We start from the raw sequence: 17,224 nt of genomic DNA, 5'->3' as shown, positions 1-17,224 counted from the left end.
GACTAGAAGAGTACGCCATCCGCCAGTCATCTGCCCACTGCTTTAAGACTGGAGCAGACTTCGGAGAGGCCTGCTCTGGATCCACAGTGCCCTTGGCAGGTGATCATGCCTCCATTTTTTAATCCTAAGAGCCTTTGTCTTTCTTCCCCTCCTGCGTCAGACAACCCCTTTACCTGCTCGTTGAGCTCCGGCCATTAGCCTCTCACCTGCTGTATGTTGTGTTTTTTTTTTTTTCCTGTAGTGCACAACAGAGGAGCACGCAACTGAACAAGAAGCGGGCGGTCCCCAACCAGGTAACTGTCCAGGCCCACTGGCAGTAACCCATTATCACACCTGTCAGGGCCGGGTCCCCAATGTCCGCCATCCCTGACTGTGCAGGAGCCCTCTCATTCTTTCTTGCACCCCCACTCTGTGGCTGTTGTGGAACTACAAGTCTCAGGCCACGGGTCTCTTCTCCCCCACTGTACCCAGGGAGCTGCAGGCTCGCCCTCTGTCCTGTCTCTGCCCTGCGCCCGCGTCCTCTGCGCACCGTGCATGTGCATCTGTGAGATCACGATTCGCATGGACACATAATTTCGCCACTGACCTGGTTGTTGTTTGGGGATGATGGGAGTTTTAATATTAACTGTATATTAATTGCATGTAATTTTCTCCCCCTCTTCTCCTTCTTTTTTTGTTTCTTTTTTTGCTGCTGTTTCATCCTGTTTGTTACTTCTCTCCATTTCCCTTCATAACTGTCTCTCTGGCCATAATCCCCCCTTGTCCTGTCCTGCGCTCCCGCGCCCCTAATCTTGTGACTGCTGCTATACTTAACTCAGGGAGAGATCTTGGTAAGTACGTGCTGCGTATGAGAGCGGCCATGCTTTGCCCATGGAATGGAAACCACTGCATCACTGGGGTACGTAACATTGGGGGGGACAAGCACACGCTCGTGTACCCTACAACAAAAGGACTCAGGGCTTCGTCTGCTGGTGGCGGCGTCAAGGTGACCATTCATGACTCTGATGGAAACTTGCCACCGCCCGCCAGAAGAAGCAGCCATGGAGGACCCCGGCAGCACTACGGAGGAGCCACTCCATGCTCCGGTAGTTGTGTGGGATTTTTATATTGGGCCCATTTTTAAAGTAAAACTATTACAGAGGACCCCTTTAATGGTCTCCTCCATGCCCGATCAGGGTTATCCATACCAGTGCGTGGTTTCCTTTCTCGGCCAAGGAATGGTTCATCTTTTTTTTTTTTTTTTTTTTTTGCGAAATCGAAATCAGAACTGCTTTGACTCTGCGGCTTCTTCTTGGCTTACGTCCCCCTCTCCCCCTCGCCTTTATATCCGTTCACTCTGTGCCAACCGTCCGATTGGTGGTCTGATAATCAGACGGGCAGTGCCCTGCATGCTTCACAAGGACAATGTGGGCATCAATGATTCTACGGGAAGGGTGCAGGAAGGGGCGAATGTGATGGGCGCGGTGCCGGGTGCTAGATTTATGCTCCGCCCTTGTTGGTGTGCCAGGAATGGCCGTAAGTGATCGTGCGCTTGGTTGGCCGGTCATGTGCTCTTCCATCAGCCGCACTCTGTGGCGTAACAGGTTTGGAAAGTAATCGCGTCCCCTCGGGACCTATGAGGTGAGACCACGCACGGTAAGTGCCGTCAGTATCACGGGGCTCTTATAGACCAGACCCCCCCATTCTGGGTCACCTCTAATGTGGTCGTCCACTTTCCCAGACTCCTGAATGGCGATACACTGACACATCTCTGGAGTCATGGCATGCCAGCTAGCTCTCCTCCAGAAGGAAGGAGAATGCCCTACTTTGCTTCCTTCTGGAGGACAGCTTTACTAAGGCTGCCATTCAGGATCCTGGGACAGTTTGGTGAGAAGTGTCGCTCCAGCAGAGGCCTCGTACGTCAGAGCCGTCCTGCATAAACAGCCATTTTCTTGCCTGCTGCGTCCAATCAGAGATCACTTCTGCGATCTTGGAAAGCTGAGTTCTGATTGGCCGCCACGGCTAATGAGGGGCTTCGTCTAACTTCACCCTAGACCCCCGTCCAGTGATTGGTGTCTGTGATGTAAGACTTGTGAACTTACCCGCCCCGGCGTTCAGGTCACCCATCACTGGGTATACGACAGAATGGCCGCCCGTGTCCTAGAGCCTTTTGTGTAAGCAATGCTGCCCCCTCCAACTGCCTAGGACCCCCAAGTGATGTTTCCTTTTTCCCCATCCCCCATCTTCCACTTTTTTTTTTTCCCCCCCTTCCCCCTTTTTCTCTCCGCAGGTCATCAGGAGGGGCTGGTTGACCATCAATAACATCAGCATCATGAAGGGGGGCTCCAAGGAGTACTGGTTCGTGCTGACGGCGGAGTCCCTGTCCTGGTACAAGGACGAGGAGGTACAAACCAGACGGGGAAGGAATAGAGGGAGGGGGGTGTACACATTTTTTTTTTTTCTTTATTTAAAATCCATATGGTTTCCATCAATGACACAACGTGTGCACAATCCCGGCGGGCGGCGCGAGCCTCGTCCTCATCCTCTGCGCTCCTCCGTCCCAGTTTAACCAGTGTGTAGACTACTGTTCACTCTGTGTCCAACGAACACGTAGTCTGAACACTGGGAGAACGGGGTCGGAGACTATCCATGTCGGTCACTCCGCAGGGGGCTTCTCGGGGTCGGGGGGCGATTCCTCACACACAGACACCAGCACCTATAGCCCGACCAAAAGTGACAAAAGGCTGTGGTTAACCCTTTATAAGCCATGCCCAATTTGCCCTCCCAGAAAAATGCAAATGCAATCATACTGATTTCCCACTTGTTAATTATTGGCATTGTCCTTCCCTCCTCTGCAGTGTGCCCACCAGCGTGCTGTGCTCCCCTCGTCGTGCCCACCAGTGTGCAGTGCGCTCACCAGCGTACCGTGCTCCCCTCGTCGTGCCCACCAGTATGCAGTGCCCACTAGAGCACAGTTCTCCCCTCGTCGTGCCCACCAGCGTGCCGTGCTCCCCTCGTCGTGCCCACCAGCGTGCCGTGCTCCCCTCGTCGTGCCCACCAGCGTGCCGTGCTCCCCTCGTCGTGCCCACCAGCGTGCCGTGCTCCCCTCGTCGTGCCCACCAGCGTGCCGTGCTCCCCTCGTCGTGCCCACCAGCGTGCCGTGCTCCCCTCGTCGTGCCCACCAGCGTGCCGTGCTCCCCTCGTCGTGCCCACCAGCGTGCCGTGCTCCCCTCGTCGTGCCCACCAGCGTGCCGTGCTCCCCTCGTCGTGCCCACCAGCGTGCCGTGCTCCCCTCGTCGTGCCCACCAGCGTGCCGTGCTCCCCTCGTCGTGCCCACCAGCGTGCCGTGCTCCCCTCGTCGTGCCCACCAGCGTGCCGTGCTCCCCTCGTCGTGCCCACCAGCGTGCCGTGCTCCCCTCGTCGTGCCCACCAGCGTGCCGTGCTCCCCTCGTCGTGCCCACCAGCGTGCCGTGCTCCCCTCGTCGTGCCCACCAGCGTGCCGTGCTCCCCTCGTCGTGCCCACCAGCGTGCCGTGCTCCCCTCGTCGTGCCCACCAGCGTGCCGTGCTCCCCTCGTCGTGCCCACCAGCGCGCCGTGCTCCCCTCGTCGTGCCCATCAGGTCTAAACGCTATTTTCTGCTGCCCACCTTTCATCTGTAGTCGCAGATCTCGCCAATCCTCGGCCGAGCCACAGAGCGGCCGCAGGGTCGTCCGGGCTGCCCATGACGTGGCATCGTACTGCTCCGAGGTTCGGGAACACATTTGTGGCTCTGCAGGAAGTGCGGGAGGAGGGGTTAGGAGGCCGCTGGTGGGGGGACCCACCGCCTCCATCACCCTTCACGGGGCCAAAAATCCTCCCAGGCACTTAAACCATTCCAGATGTTTCGTCTCCAGCCCAAACATATGCTCCCTTTCCCTTAACCCCTCGTTCTCCATCCCGGGAATGCTCGCATTGGGGAACACCAACAACCTGCACAAGTGTTGGTTCTGTTTTCACCATTTTATTAAAAGTTAAAGAAAAACTAAAAATGAGTAAGTTTCCCGCCAGTGCTGAGCAATGAGGCTTCACATTGTTCCACGCCGCCGTCATGTCTGCGCCGTACAGTGACCGGCTCTTCCGTGCCCCCTGCAGGAAAAAGAGAAGAAGTACATGCTGCCGCTGGACAACCTGAAGATCCGAGACGTGGAGAAGGGCTTCATGTCCAATAAACATATCTTTGCTATTTTCAACACTGAGCAGCGGTGAGTGGTAGATAGAAGGTACCGGACACATTACGAAGGAGGAAAGCCGTCAGGAGAAGCGATTGTTGCTGCCCATCAATCCGGAAAAGGGTCATGGAGCCAGAGCGCAAAAAAAAAAAATTTGGAGTCCATCATACATTGATAACGTAACGCCAAGTGGGAAAACACTCAGGAGTGGACGACCCAGCAAATTCAGGCGTGCAATGCTCAGAAATTGCAAAAAAAAACAAACCCAAGAGCTATAGCTCAGACTCTAAAGGCCTCAGTTTTTCACCTGCTGCTTCTGTGTGCTTATCTAGTTTTTGGTTAATAAGTAATGACATGGTGTCATCATTATATGATGATGATTGATGGAGGTTGTAGTTACCGATTTGTAAGACAAGACCTTCTAAGGAGCAGATGGTTTTAGTTTTTTTTTGTATGTTCCGAGACATAAAACCAAAGAATTCGTAGCATCTTCACAGGACTTTGTTGCTCCAGCACATCTAAACTAAAAAGTGAAGCAGCTTGATTAAAACGCTCCTGCCGCTTTGTGCATGCAGCCCCTATGCAGACCCCTGTGTTTCCATGGTTGCGAAGTACATGCCCTGTGGTGTCTGACCCTGCAGTTGTTGCTCTTGGGCTGGGGGTCTCTGCACAGGAGGCTGAACCTCTTCCTCCGCTGCCTTTCCAGGAACGTGTACAAGGACCTGCGTCAGATCGAGCTCTCCTGCGACTCCCAGGAGGACGTGGACAGCTGGAAAGCCTCATTCCTCCGAGCCGGGGTCTACCCCGAGAAAGACCAGGTGAGCGGCCCGCAACCTCTCACCCCACCTGACTGAGTGCGGCCGTGTCACATTGGGCGATTCCCTGCAGATGATGTGGGTAGTAGTCCTCTCACATTGGGGGAGTAGTGTGGATGCTGTGGGTAGTATTACTGTCACATTGGGGGCAGTAGTGTGGATGCTCTGGGTAGTAGTCCTGTCACATTGGGGGCAGTAGTGTGGATGCTGTGGGTAGTAGTCCTGTCACATTGGGGGCAGTAGTGTGGATGCTGTGGGTAGTAGTCCTGTCACATTGGGGGCAGTAGTGTGGATGCTATGGGTAGTAGTCCTGTCACATTGGGGGCAGTAGTGTGGATGCTGTGGGTAGTAGTCCTGTCACATTGGGGGCAGTAGTGTGGGTGCCCTGTACATGCTGTGGGTAGTAGTCCTGTCACATTGGGGGAGTAGTGTGGATGCCCTGTACATGCTGTGGGTAGTAGTTCTGTCACATTGGGGGCAGTAGTGTGGATGCTGTGGGTAGTAGTTCTGTCACATTGGGGGCAGTAGTGTGGATGCTGTGGGTAGTAGTCCTGTTACATTGGGGGCTGTAGTGTAGGTGTCCTGTACATGCTGTGGGTAGTAGTCCTGTCACATTGGGGGCTGTAGTGTGGATGCTGTGGGTAGTAGTTCTGTCACATTGGGGGCAGTACTGTGGATGCTGTGGGTAGTAGTCCTGTCACATTGGGGGAGTAGTGTGGATGCCCTGTACATGCTGTGGGTAGTAGTTCTGTCACATTGGGGGCAGTAGTGTGGATGCTGTGGGTAGTAGTTCTGTCACATTGGGGGCAGTAGTGTGGATGCTCTGGGTAGTAGTCCTGTCACATTGGGGGCAGTAGTGTGGATGCTGTGGGTAGTAGTCCTGTCACATTGGGGGCTGTAGTGTGGGTGCCCTGTACATGCTGTGGGTAGTAGTCCTGTCACATTGGGGGCAGTAGTGTGGATGCTGTGGGTAGTAGTTCTGTCACATTGGGGGCAGTAGTGTGGATGCTCTGGGTAGTAGTTCTGTCACATTGGGGGCAGTAGTGTGGATGCTGTGGGTAGTAGTTCTGTCACATTGGGGGCAGTAGTGTGGATGCTGTGGGTAGTAGTTCTGTCACATTGGGGGCAGTAGTGTGGATGCTGTGGGTAGTAGTTCTGTCACATTGGGGGCAGTAGTGTGGATGCTGTGGGTAGTAGTTCTGTCACATTGGGGGCAGTAGTGTGGATGCTGTGGGTAGTAGTCCTGTTACATTGGGGGCAGTAGTGTGGATGCTGTGGGTAGTAGTCCTGTTACATTGGGGGCTGTAGTGTGGATCCTGTGGGTAGTAGTTCTGTCACATTGGGGGCAGTAGCGTGGATGCTGAGGGTAGTAGTCCTGTTACATTGGGGGCTGTAGTGTGGATGCTGTGGGTAGTAGTTCTGTCACATTGGGGGCAGTAGTGTGGATGCTGAGGGTAGTAGTCCTGTTACATTGGGGGCTGTAGTGTGGGTGCCCTGTACATGCTGTGGGTAGTAGTCCTGTCACATTGGGGGCAGTGGTGTGGATGCTCTGGGTAGTAGTCCTGTCACATTGGGGGCAGTAGTGTGGGTGCCCTGCACATGCTGTGGGTAGTAGTCCTGTCAGATTGGGGGAGTAGTGTGGATGCTACACTGACACTGATTATTTATTTTTTCTCCATTCCGACCTTCAGACCGAGAATGAGGACGACGTCCAGGAAAACACGTTCTCCATGGACCCTCAGCTGGAGAGACAGGTGGAGACCATCCGAAACCTGGTGGACTCGTACATGGCGATTATCAACAAGTCCATCCGGGACCTGATGCCAAAGACCATAATGCACCTCATGATCAACAACGTGAGTCGGTGCGGGCGGACAGGCGGGCACCGGCCTCCATCACTGCCCCGTGACCAGTCACCTGTTTTATTGTCTCCTGCAGACAAAGGATTTCATCCACTCGGAGCTGCTGGCGTACCTGTACTCCTCCACCGACCAGAACAGCCTGATGGAGGAGTCTGCGGACCAGGCCCAGCGCAGGGACGAGATGCTCAGGATGTACCACGCACTGAAGGAGTCCCTGAACATCATCGGGGACATCACCACCAGCACCATCACCACCCCAGTGCCCCCGCCGGTGGACGACACCTGGCTGCAGAACTCCAGCAGCGGCCACAGGTCCGGGCCGGCCTCACGCGTGACACAAAGCTTCTGTGCTAGAACCTCACAAGTAATGTCTTTCCTTTATCCTCTCCCCCAGCCCGAATGTACAGAGGAGACCGGTGTCCACCATTATGCCTCCAAGCCGCCCGCCCGCAGTTAGGGGTCCGACTCCCGGGCCGCCGCTTATCCCCATACCTGCAGGAGGCAACTTGTATCCACCCATCCCGTCCCGCCCAGGGCCCGTGGCTGCCTTCCCCACGGCTAACAACGACCCATTCTCTGCACCTCCACAGATCCCAAACCGGCCGGCTCGTATACCCCCGGGTGTGCCCCCCGGAGTGCCAAGGTGAGTAGCACCCCCTCTGTTTTCTATGCTGATTGTGACCTATAGATGAAGCCAAAGTGTGGAGGAGCTCACTGCAGCGCGGCGTCTCTGTAGATGAATGATCCGCTGATTATCTATACACCGGGGGTCTCGGGGCGCAGCGGGTCCCCCGTCCAGTAGCCACAACTCCTCCAGTAGCTTTGTAGATCCCTACGCGGCATCAGTGCCGGAAAAATGTGTCCCAGGAAGGGTGTAGTGAGACTACAAATCCCATCATATCCTGGAGAGGTGGAGAACGTGGATCCACCAAACAAAAGCCACCCTTTAGCCTATATTAAAGGGCACTAAAAAGGGCATCCCCCTTTATGACATCATGCTTGTTTCTGATGCCGCCCCTATTACACGATGTAGCGGGTGTATGGAGATGATTACACTGCCAGCTTTCCTCTAATTGGTGCTAAGGCTGCTGCCAGTCCCTTAAATGCCTGCCGCCCCAGGGGTGCCTGAAACGCCCCTCGGGCCTTACTCTGCCTGATCAGGGGGGGGGGGTTCCGATGGGACGTGAGCAGCTGGGGCAATGGTGAAGGCCCTCTCTGTAATCCTACGGCCAGGCCGAGGGTCCTAGAAGACCCATACCTCCCTGTATAGTGCAGTACTATAGATCTATAGCAGCGATGTAAAACAAAAAAAGGCTTTTGTAAGAAAAGGTCCTGAAGGGGTTAATTGCTGTATATAAAGGGGTCCCTATATTTGGGCCGTGCACCCGTGGGGCACAGAGATGATTCATGTACAGAGAGCTGGAATCCGTCTTCCACACTCTAACCATATCTTTCTTTCGCTGTCACATCCCTAAAACCTCTCCTTTTTTTTTTTTTTTGCCCCTTTTTCTTCCCTTTTTTCATTTTTTTTCTTTTTGCAGCCGGAGGCCTCCCGCCGCCCCAAATCGGCCCACCATTATTCGACCTGCAGAGCCCTCCCTACTAGACTAAGCCTCGGGAGGGGGAGATTAGAGCAAAGTTTTCCGCCGTTGCAATCCTTGTTTGGGAGCCGGGGATTTTCGCGCAGGGCGCACAGACACTGTAATGCCACCCTGGTGCCTAATCTGTCCCCGCTGTCGTCACCACCAACGCTGCCGCCGACCAGTCTGCTAGGACTAGACTTCATACACCTCCACGTGATCCCTGACTGGCACTGGCTTCCCGAAAATGGCGGCCGACCGTTATCTATTACGCACGCATTTGTCACCTGACGGCTCTTCAGTTGTTGGAGGCAACTACAACTCCCAGCACGCTGCGTTGTAGTTTCCTCCCAACAGCTGGAGGGCCCCAGGCGGTGGCCCATACGCTCTGCAAGGGTTAAATGAGAAGCAAAATGTATGATCTGATGTCAGATAAGAGAGAAATACAGGGTTAAATTCAAGGTGGGGGGGGGGGGGGTAAAGTGGAACGTAAAGACCCCCAGTAAGTCCTGATGTGCCCCCCACCCAGGCCCTGCCTATTCCGAGCGCGGGCTGGGATGTTTCTATCCTCATGTACAGTTTTTGGATCTCCCCCCCCCCCCCAAAAAAAAAAAGATAAAAATTTGCATTAATTTTCGTATATATTTAACAGTCGCTATAAAACCTTATATTCCCCGAAGATTTTTTTTTTTCCTTGAGACTTTAGAGTTGAGATTCTCTATAAATCAGTGCCTTGTATGCTTTACGGGTGAGGGGGTGGAGAGGCGGGCATGGTGCGGAGTCCACCTCATGGGGGCGCTGGCGGTATAAAACTTTACAGACTGCTAGGAGCTGGATATGGCAGCATAATGGGGGCAAGGACTGGAAAGTGTCCCCTCCGAAAGTGAGAAATCCTGCAGCCCCCCTTGCCCCGGGACAAGCAGTCTGTAGAGTAATAGCCAAGTGCAAATGTCCGCCGTACACATTGGGGGCAGCCGGGGTAATATATAGAGAGGGGCATGTAGTACCAGGCCTGGAATAGGTACAGTGCCCGGGGGCACCGAGGGGTCAGGTCACCCGCTGCCCCACTGAGGAGGCTCCGATCATGTCTGCATCTCATCGCCCGTAGGAAGAGAGGAAGCGTCATGGACTCTGTGACTGATCTTTTTATAGTCGTAAGGAGCAGCTGGTTTGTTACCACCGAGAAAAACTGTACAATATTCTTCCTTCCCGAATCTGTACCTTATTAATAAACTAAAATAAAGGGAACTTTATTCTCCTGGTGATCGGTGATTTCTCTTCTGGGTGTCTGCCTCTTTACTATGGGTGTGTAATTATTGTCTCTTATTACTGTATTCTGTTACTCCATATCTCCTCCCCTATATCTCATGTTACTCCATATATCCTCCCTATATCTTCTCCCCTACATCTCCTCCCCTACATCGCCTCCTGTTACTCCACATCTCCTTCCCTACATTGCCACCTTTTACTCCACTTCTCCTACCCTACATCGCCACCTGTTTCTTCACATCTCCACATCTCCTCCCCTACATTGCCTCCTGTTACTCCACATCTCCTCCCCTACATTGCCTCCTACTACTCCACATCTCCTCCCTTATATCGCCTTCTGTTACTCCACATCTCCTTTTGTTACTCCACTTCTCTTCCCCTACATTGCCTCCTGTTACTCCACATCTCCTCCCTTATATCGCCTTCTGTTACTCCACATCTCCTCTCCTGCATCGCCACCTGTTTCTTCACATCTCCACATCTCCTCCCCTACATTGCCTCCTGTTACTCCACATCTCCTCCCCTACATCGCCTCCTGTTACTCCACATCTCCTCCCCTACATCGCCTCCGGTTACTCTACATCTCCTCCTGTTACTCCACTTCTCTTCCCCTACATTGCCTCCTGTTACTCCACATCGCCTCCTATTACTCCACATCTCTTGTTACTCCACATCTCTTGTTACTCCACATCTCTTGTTACTCCACATCTCTTGTTACTCCACATCTCTTGTTACTCCACATCTCTTGTTACTCCACATCTCTTGTTACTCCACTTCTCTTCCCCTACATTGCCTCCTGTTACCCCACATCTCCTCCCCTACATCGCCTCCTGTTACTCCACATCTCCTCCCCTACATCGCCTCCTGTTACTCTACATCTCCTCCTGTTACTCCACTTCTCTTCCCCTACATTGCCTCCTGTTACTCCACATCGCCTCCTATTACTCCACATCTCCTCCCTTATATCGCCTTCTGTTACTCCACATCTCTTGTTACTCCACTTCTCTTCCCCTACATTGCCTCCTGTTACCCCACATCTCCTCCCCTACATCGCCTCCTGTTACTCCACATATCCTCCCCTACATCTCCTCCTGCTACTCCACTTCTCCTCCCCTACATCGCCTCCTGTTACTCCACATCTCCTCCCCCACATTGCCTCCTGTTACTCCACCTCTCCTCCCCTACATTGCCTCCTATTACTCCACATCTCCCTTATATCGCCTTCTGCTACTCCACTTCTCCTCCCCTACATCGCCTGTTACTCCACATCTCCTGCCCTACATCGCCTCCTGTTACTCCACTTCTCCTCCCCTACATCGCCACCTGTTACTCCACATCTCCTCCCCTACATCGCCTCCTGTTACTCCACTTCTCTTCCCCTACATCTCCTCCTGTTACTCCACATCTCCATCATGTTACTCCGTGCTCCCACAGAAGTGATCACAAGTACATGCAAAAATCCTTTACTTTGTAATGTCTTTTATTAGAGATATCCACTTCTTTCTCAATTCTTGGGAAAAATCATTCCTGTGAAAAAAGGTTCTCTTTACTGAGACAAGAGATGACAGTTGGTGCTAATAAGTTTCTATGGATAACTAATTTCAAGAGAACTTTTCAGCAGGATGTCTGTCTCTAGCTCCTCCCCTCTCCATAGAATTTTAAAAGCACCAACTGTCATCTTCTATCTCCGTAATGGGAAACACTGTGTACACTGAAAATATTTTACCACTGAATTTAAGTAGAAAATGAATCCTGGAGGAGAAAGATTTCTTATTAAAATAGATTACAAAGCTTCTCATTTTGAGGTTTACTATTGATTTATATCGTAAAAATAAGATGCTTGCTCTTTTACCCCATCTATGTATGTGCAATACTAGTCTGTACCTCAGCCAAATGGCTGTGAAGGGTTCCTTATTGATCATTTTCCTTCTCTCTGCTTACTCTTGTATGTTGCCCATCATAGTGATGTCCCCAGGTCCCCAAAAGCACAGTGAAGGACACAGAGGTGCGACTTGAATCAACTATTACACCTTGGTTGTACATTTTAACCAAAAACTCCACCCATAGTGAGCATTATTTAAATACATCTCTGGCAAAAATTAAGAGACCACTGCAAAATGTTCAGTTTGTCTGATTTTTCAGACATTTTGAGTAAAATGTAAATTGTTCTTTCATTCTATACACATCTGACAACATGTCTCTGAAATTCCAAGCAATAAATTTTGTATTTATTTTCTGACAAAGAAAAATGGTCAAAATAAAAAAAAAACACTGTGCTTTCAGACCTCAAATAATGCAAAGAAAACAAGATCATAATAATTTAGAAACAACAATACTAATGTGTTATCTCAGAAGAGTTCAGAAATCAATATTTTGTGGAATAACCATGATTTTTAATCCCAGCTTTCATGCGTCTTAGCATGCTTTCCACCAGTCGTTCTCACTGCTTGTCGCTCAAAAATGTAAGAAGTTCTTCTTTGTTTGATGGCTTGTGACTATCCATCATCCTCTTGATTACATTCTAGAGGTTTTTAATGGGGTTCAGGTCTGGAGATTGGGCTGCCCATGACAGGGATTTGATCTGGTGGTCTCTTAATTTTTTGCCAGAGCTGTAGTGTGACACTTACACTCGCCCCTTGTAACATTTTCTATTTGGCCTCATCCTGTTTACTTCTTAGAAGAGTCCTGATCACACAATGTCCTACTACTGGTGATCAGCTGGTTCTAAGTGTTCAGTTTCCCTACAGCTCCCCCACAGGACACGTGAAGAATTACACCGGTATCAATGGATCGGGTTCTCCAGGGCTATTGAGAGAGCCCCCTTCTGTAACATTTAGAAACATAAAAAGAAACCTTATGATCTCTAATCAATAAGATCTTGGTAAATGTCTAACTATTTGTCATGACTGTATGATCTCAAGGGTTTGGATTGAATATGGCAATGATTTGATTCTGTTTTCGGATACCTACTATTTTTATTTCCTTCAAAATATATGCAGTCCACAATAGTCTGTTCTTCAAACGGTCGGGAGGCCCCCATCCATGTTAGGCTGTTAGCCGAGCTCATCGATTTTGGGCTAATATGTATGGTGGCCCTTTGGCATATCCCAAGGCTCATTAATGGGTCGGATGTTGGCTCACAGGATCAAATGGTTGGAAAGATTCCTTCCCCTGAGGGACGCCATTCCTGTATTTGAGCTAAATGCAGCTTTTACATAGTACTGTAAAATAAACTGGGTCATCCTAAAAAATGACCGGACAATGGAAGAACTAGCAAGTGAGACAACAAGGAGAACTCTTACGAGCTTGAAGGAGCTGCAAAATTCCTTGTCCAAAACCCAAGAGCTTGCCCGTAATGCGTTTACAGTGGGGTTTCATTCTTCACAAATCCTCACCAGACCCGTCCTTGGGTTCTGTCTGGTATTTCCCTTCCATCGTCGTTAAGGAAGGGAATAGGACTGAGCTGTGACACATTGGTCCTGAGATAAAACCGCCTGATTTACTAATTTTGTCATACAAGTTGCTCCTTGGATCAAACTCGTTTTTCCAGCGCATCCCACAGATGATCAATCGGATCGAGATCTGGGAATTTGGAGACAACTCAACATTTTTCTAGTCAAATCTTCCACTAATTTCTAAAAAAAAAAAAAAAACCCTACAAGACAAGAATAGCTTTCCTATGTTGAAATTCCCTGCTCCTCAGGGGCGGGGTCTAATCATAAATTTCATGTAAGAAAATATTTTTCAATTTTAGGAAAGAACTTCATCGTATGAACACAGGTGGATATGTCCAGTGCTAAATTAACCAGTTCTTCCACTTACTTGTGTCTGCATAGTTACTTAATTAAGATGGTGTAAAGTAGCTTGCAGGACCTGTAAGTAATCTGTTCTCGCTAAACCGGTGCCCTGTGAACCGCCTCCTATCTGACTACATTCCCGACTTCTCTTTTGATTATCTGACCTGACCCAATGCCAATGTTGTGGAGTGACGCCCATGAGAATTAATTAATTGGCACCATCTCTACTTCTTAAGTCCACTGACTATCGAGGGTCTTCACAAGCGGACTTCCATTCCAATATCTTATTTTCACAAATTGACCATGCAACACAGCTGTACCTAGTTAAACTTCTCAAGAGTTACTGCTGCATTGTCCAACTATTACCTTCCCTAATGGCCCAAATTCTGACCCCTTTCATGTGGGAACTAAGGTCTCTGATAGGATCCTGTCTTGGTCGTTACAAAAAAGGGTTAGTATCACAAATTTAACATTGTGACATTGGCCTTCTAGGAGGAAATACAATATTCAGATACCAACAATCCCCCTCTCCCGTATGTAAAAATGTAGAGACACCATTTGTGATCAGACATGTAAGACTTTACATGACCACCATGATCCCAGAGGCAACACCGAATATGCAGTCCTAAAATTAAGGACTACCATCTGGAATTCCAGACTCAAACTTTTACTACATTGTCATAACCCAACTGTAAAATTACAATACAGAGAAAAATATTTTAAGCAAATGCAGCTCCTCAGGGGCGGGGTCTAATAAACATGTTTCTTGTAAAAACAGGAATTTGCACTTATTACATTCATGGTTTATACTAGATACAATTATAAGTCTCCCATTTTTGTTTCCTTGCAGACGACCACCTCCTACAGCCCCAGCCAAGTCTCAGTTCTGGTGACATCCTCCTCTTGCGTGGGATACACGGGGCCTCACAACCAGGTCCATGGACTTGCCTTGCTACTTTTAGCCTTCCACTATACACAAAATGGATTCACAGGAGACTCAGTCCAAAGGATTGGATCAATTTGGGACCAACACTTGAGTTCCTAAGTGGCATCAAAGTTGCCCAAGATAAGGGGCCTGTCATGTGTGGTAGTCACCAAGGTCTACAGGACGTCATAGTAAGGAGGTCTGGTGTTGTCTACTTCTGCCTGTAGGCATGATGTTTTCATCTGTACACTGTATATTTGGGGGGCTCAAAACGGACACATTCTCTCAAGGCTGCCTTTATGGTGCAGCCTAAATTGGGGTGGGATCCGTAAAATGAGATGGGATTTTCCCTGTATACTAAGAGTATTTTATAATGCTGTATTTAGGCCTTAGAGAATCTTTTCTGGCTTTCGGAGACCTGGGCTTTGGTTCTTTTTCCAAAACAGATGTAAAGAATAGCCAAAAGTTGATTGACCTTAGAAGACCACAAAGACCCAATGGTGCTAATTCACCAAGACTGGAATTTTGAACTTCAATCTTGGTGCAGGAGTAACATGCACCAAATTCGTTAAGAGGTGGAGATATTCTCCACTCTTGGCGTAATTATGATGATGATTTTTTTTTTCAGGATGGGCTCTAACCACTTCTCATAAAGTTGTCTGAGCTGGCAATTTGTACAGTTTTACTCCAGTTTTGATGAATCCGACCTCATTGTCTATACTGGTGGTCTCCAACAGATGGATCTCTAAGTGTTGCTGACTCCAAACATGGGTGGAAGACCACCGATCCTTCTTGTAGTTGAAAAGATTATATTATGAGAATCATGGGGAGAAGATGCTTGTACAAACTAACGGAAATTCTGTATGATGTGTAAGATGGTTAAATTAGAGAATCTCTTCTTAATAAAATCTTTTAACCACAATCTGTTCTGTTCTTATGGCGTCTTCTAACCATTGAGGATTGTGGCCTCCAAGTCTTCGATTTGCCTTCCATCAAGTTTATTCAAATTCTAGTGGCCAAATCCATCATTTATGATTTATTGAAGTCCTTTTTCTTCGGTGTCTTGTTTTATTCGCTGATGTTTTTTGTGCCAAATTCTTCAAAACGGAGAAACATGCCCTGATTCCTCGTTGTTATAAGTGCTTGACATGTGAACTCAGTCCAAGGAACTGGATCAATTATTTTGGATCAACACTTGAGGTCCTAAGTAGTTCCAAAGTTGCCCAAGACAAGGAGTCGGGGAGATCAGACTGGGTCATACATGGTAGACACCAAGGTCTACAAGAAGTTCGACCCTCAACTCTAGGGACTCCTGATAGGCTTTGTGTGTTATGCTATGGCATTCTATGGGAGTTGAGAAAGTAACTCTAATAGAAGTCATCAGAGTGATGATGCCCAGTCCAAATCGGCAAACTATTCAAGTGTGCGTTCCACCTTCAGTACTCACCATCCGACATTTACGGCATTCTAAAAAATGTATAAGATGTGAATACGCCCTTACTCCGATCTGTTCTTAGGTAAGTGCAGAGACAACCAGTATGGCCACCACAGAGGATGGTTTACTACTCGAGAGATAATGTTTTTGGGGGATTTTTTTTCTATTTTTGATAAACATTCCTTATAGGAACACTCCAAGCTTTTGAGGTGAGACAACACATCCTTTGGTATTGTTAAAGGGATTTCCAGTTTTAGGAAACCCCTTTCTCCCTGCTGCACTTAGTATGACATCACCGTTCTTAAACACTAAGAAGCTTATGGTCATCTTGTGAGTTGAGGATATTAAAAATCAGGATTTAGGGTCCTCCCTGGCTAAATCTGGTGAGGTCACATGAAACAGGTTCATCAAAGGAGGAATGGTGATGTCATACAATGAGACATCATCTGGTTAGGACTGGTGATGTCACAGCAAGGAAGCGGGGTTATCAGGAGAGCTGGTGATGTCACAAAGGCAGGATTATCAGGAGAGCTGGTGATGTCATGCAATGACAGAATCATCTAGAGGACTGAAGGTATCTGGGATCAGGGGCCTTCGGGTTCAGGACTTGGGTCACACTGGGACCAGGGGACCTTACAACTGCATTGGTAGAACACAACACTACCTAATGACTAAACTAGTTACTTGGTGACTTCCTAAGGGATAGGGAGACTTTTACATAGGATGGCTCCCAGCAATTAGCCGACAGCCTACCAGCCAGTGAACACGTTATGCTAAATGCCTTTCGGCAACAGGCTGAGGGCACTTAGCAATACGCATGTGCTGCCCCTTTAAGAGCAGGGGAGCGTGTACATGCACACATATTAGGTGTGCCGCCGGGAACTGCAGCGTGTAGTATAATGAGAAACAGGGACAGGCCGGAGATCATGCTGGGGGTGGTAGGCCGGCATCCCTGCATGGAGGGACGCCGGCCACAGCACTACAGCATGGTCATCTATGGAGGTCTGCTGATCTCTTACAATAAGGAGCAGTTGTCTGGTGAGGGTGCGATTCAGGAGGGTTTCCTAATTCCTAGTGCTCTGTGGCTAGAACGGATTATGTCCCATTAAGGAGACATGGTTATCTTGTGAACTGATGAAGTATCAGGATTTAGGGTTCCCTGGCTAAATCTGGTGGTCGTATAAAAACAGGTTCACCGTAGGACTGGTGATATCGTAAAATGGTATCTTGTTAGGAGTGATGATGTCACCAGCACAACTCTTATGAGGACTGATGTCACAGTGAGGAGGCGGGGTTATCACGAGAGCTGGTGATGTCAAAACCTGTAATAGGACCGATGATGTCACAGCACTGA

At 49.5% G+C, this 17,224-nt stretch overlaps 2 protein-coding genes across 5 annotated transcripts in view; both read left to right on the top strand.

Annotated features, from left to right (window-relative positions):
* Positions 1-15,357, top strand: part of DNM2 (dynamin 2) — a 54,831-nt gene extending 39,474 nt beyond the window's left edge. The window contains exons 13-21 of one of the 4 annotated variants that reach the window (XM_077261997.1): positions 242-293; positions 819-830; positions 2,270-2,383; positions 4,111-4,220; positions 4,894-5,005; positions 6,694-6,858; positions 6,941-7,176; positions 7,259-7,507; positions 14,361-15,357. In XM_077261997.1, the coding sequence (XP_077118112.1) occupies positions 242-293; positions 819-830; positions 2,270-2,383; positions 4,111-4,220; positions 4,894-5,005; positions 6,694-6,858; positions 6,941-7,176; positions 7,259-7,507; positions 14,361-14,403 (1,093 nt within the window). In that variant the 3' untranslated portion in view covers positions 14,404-15,357. Of the gene's footprint in view, positions 1-241; positions 294-818; positions 831-2,269; positions 2,384-4,110; positions 4,221-4,893; positions 5,006-6,693; positions 6,859-6,940; positions 7,177-7,258; positions 7,508-8,405; positions 9,703-14,360 lie in introns of those variants that run through there. The other 3 variants (XM_077261995.1, XM_077261998.1, XM_077261996.1) reach the window with 3 other exon arrangements.
* A 1,002-nt stretch (positions 15,358-16,359) lies between these two features.
* C5H19orf38 (chromosome 5 C19orf38 homolog) overlaps positions 16,360-17,224 on the top strand; it is a 71,354-nt gene continuing 70,489 nt past the window's right edge. The window contains exon 1 of the mRNA XM_077262003.1: positions 16,360-16,444. The gene's annotated coding sequence lies outside the window, so the exon portion shown is untranslated. The remainder of the gene's footprint in view (positions 16,445-17,224) is intronic.

The sequence above is a fragment of the Ranitomeya variabilis genome, chromosome 5 (assembly GCF_051348905.1).
Source record: "Ranitomeya variabilis isolate aRanVar5 chromosome 5, aRanVar5.hap1, whole genome shotgun sequence".
NCBI classification, from domain to species: domain Eukaryota; kingdom Metazoa; phylum Chordata; class Amphibia; order Anura; family Dendrobatidae; genus Ranitomeya; species Ranitomeya variabilis.
Note: the sequence above shows the minus strand (reverse complement) of the source record. Positions and strands in the feature narration are given on the sequence as shown.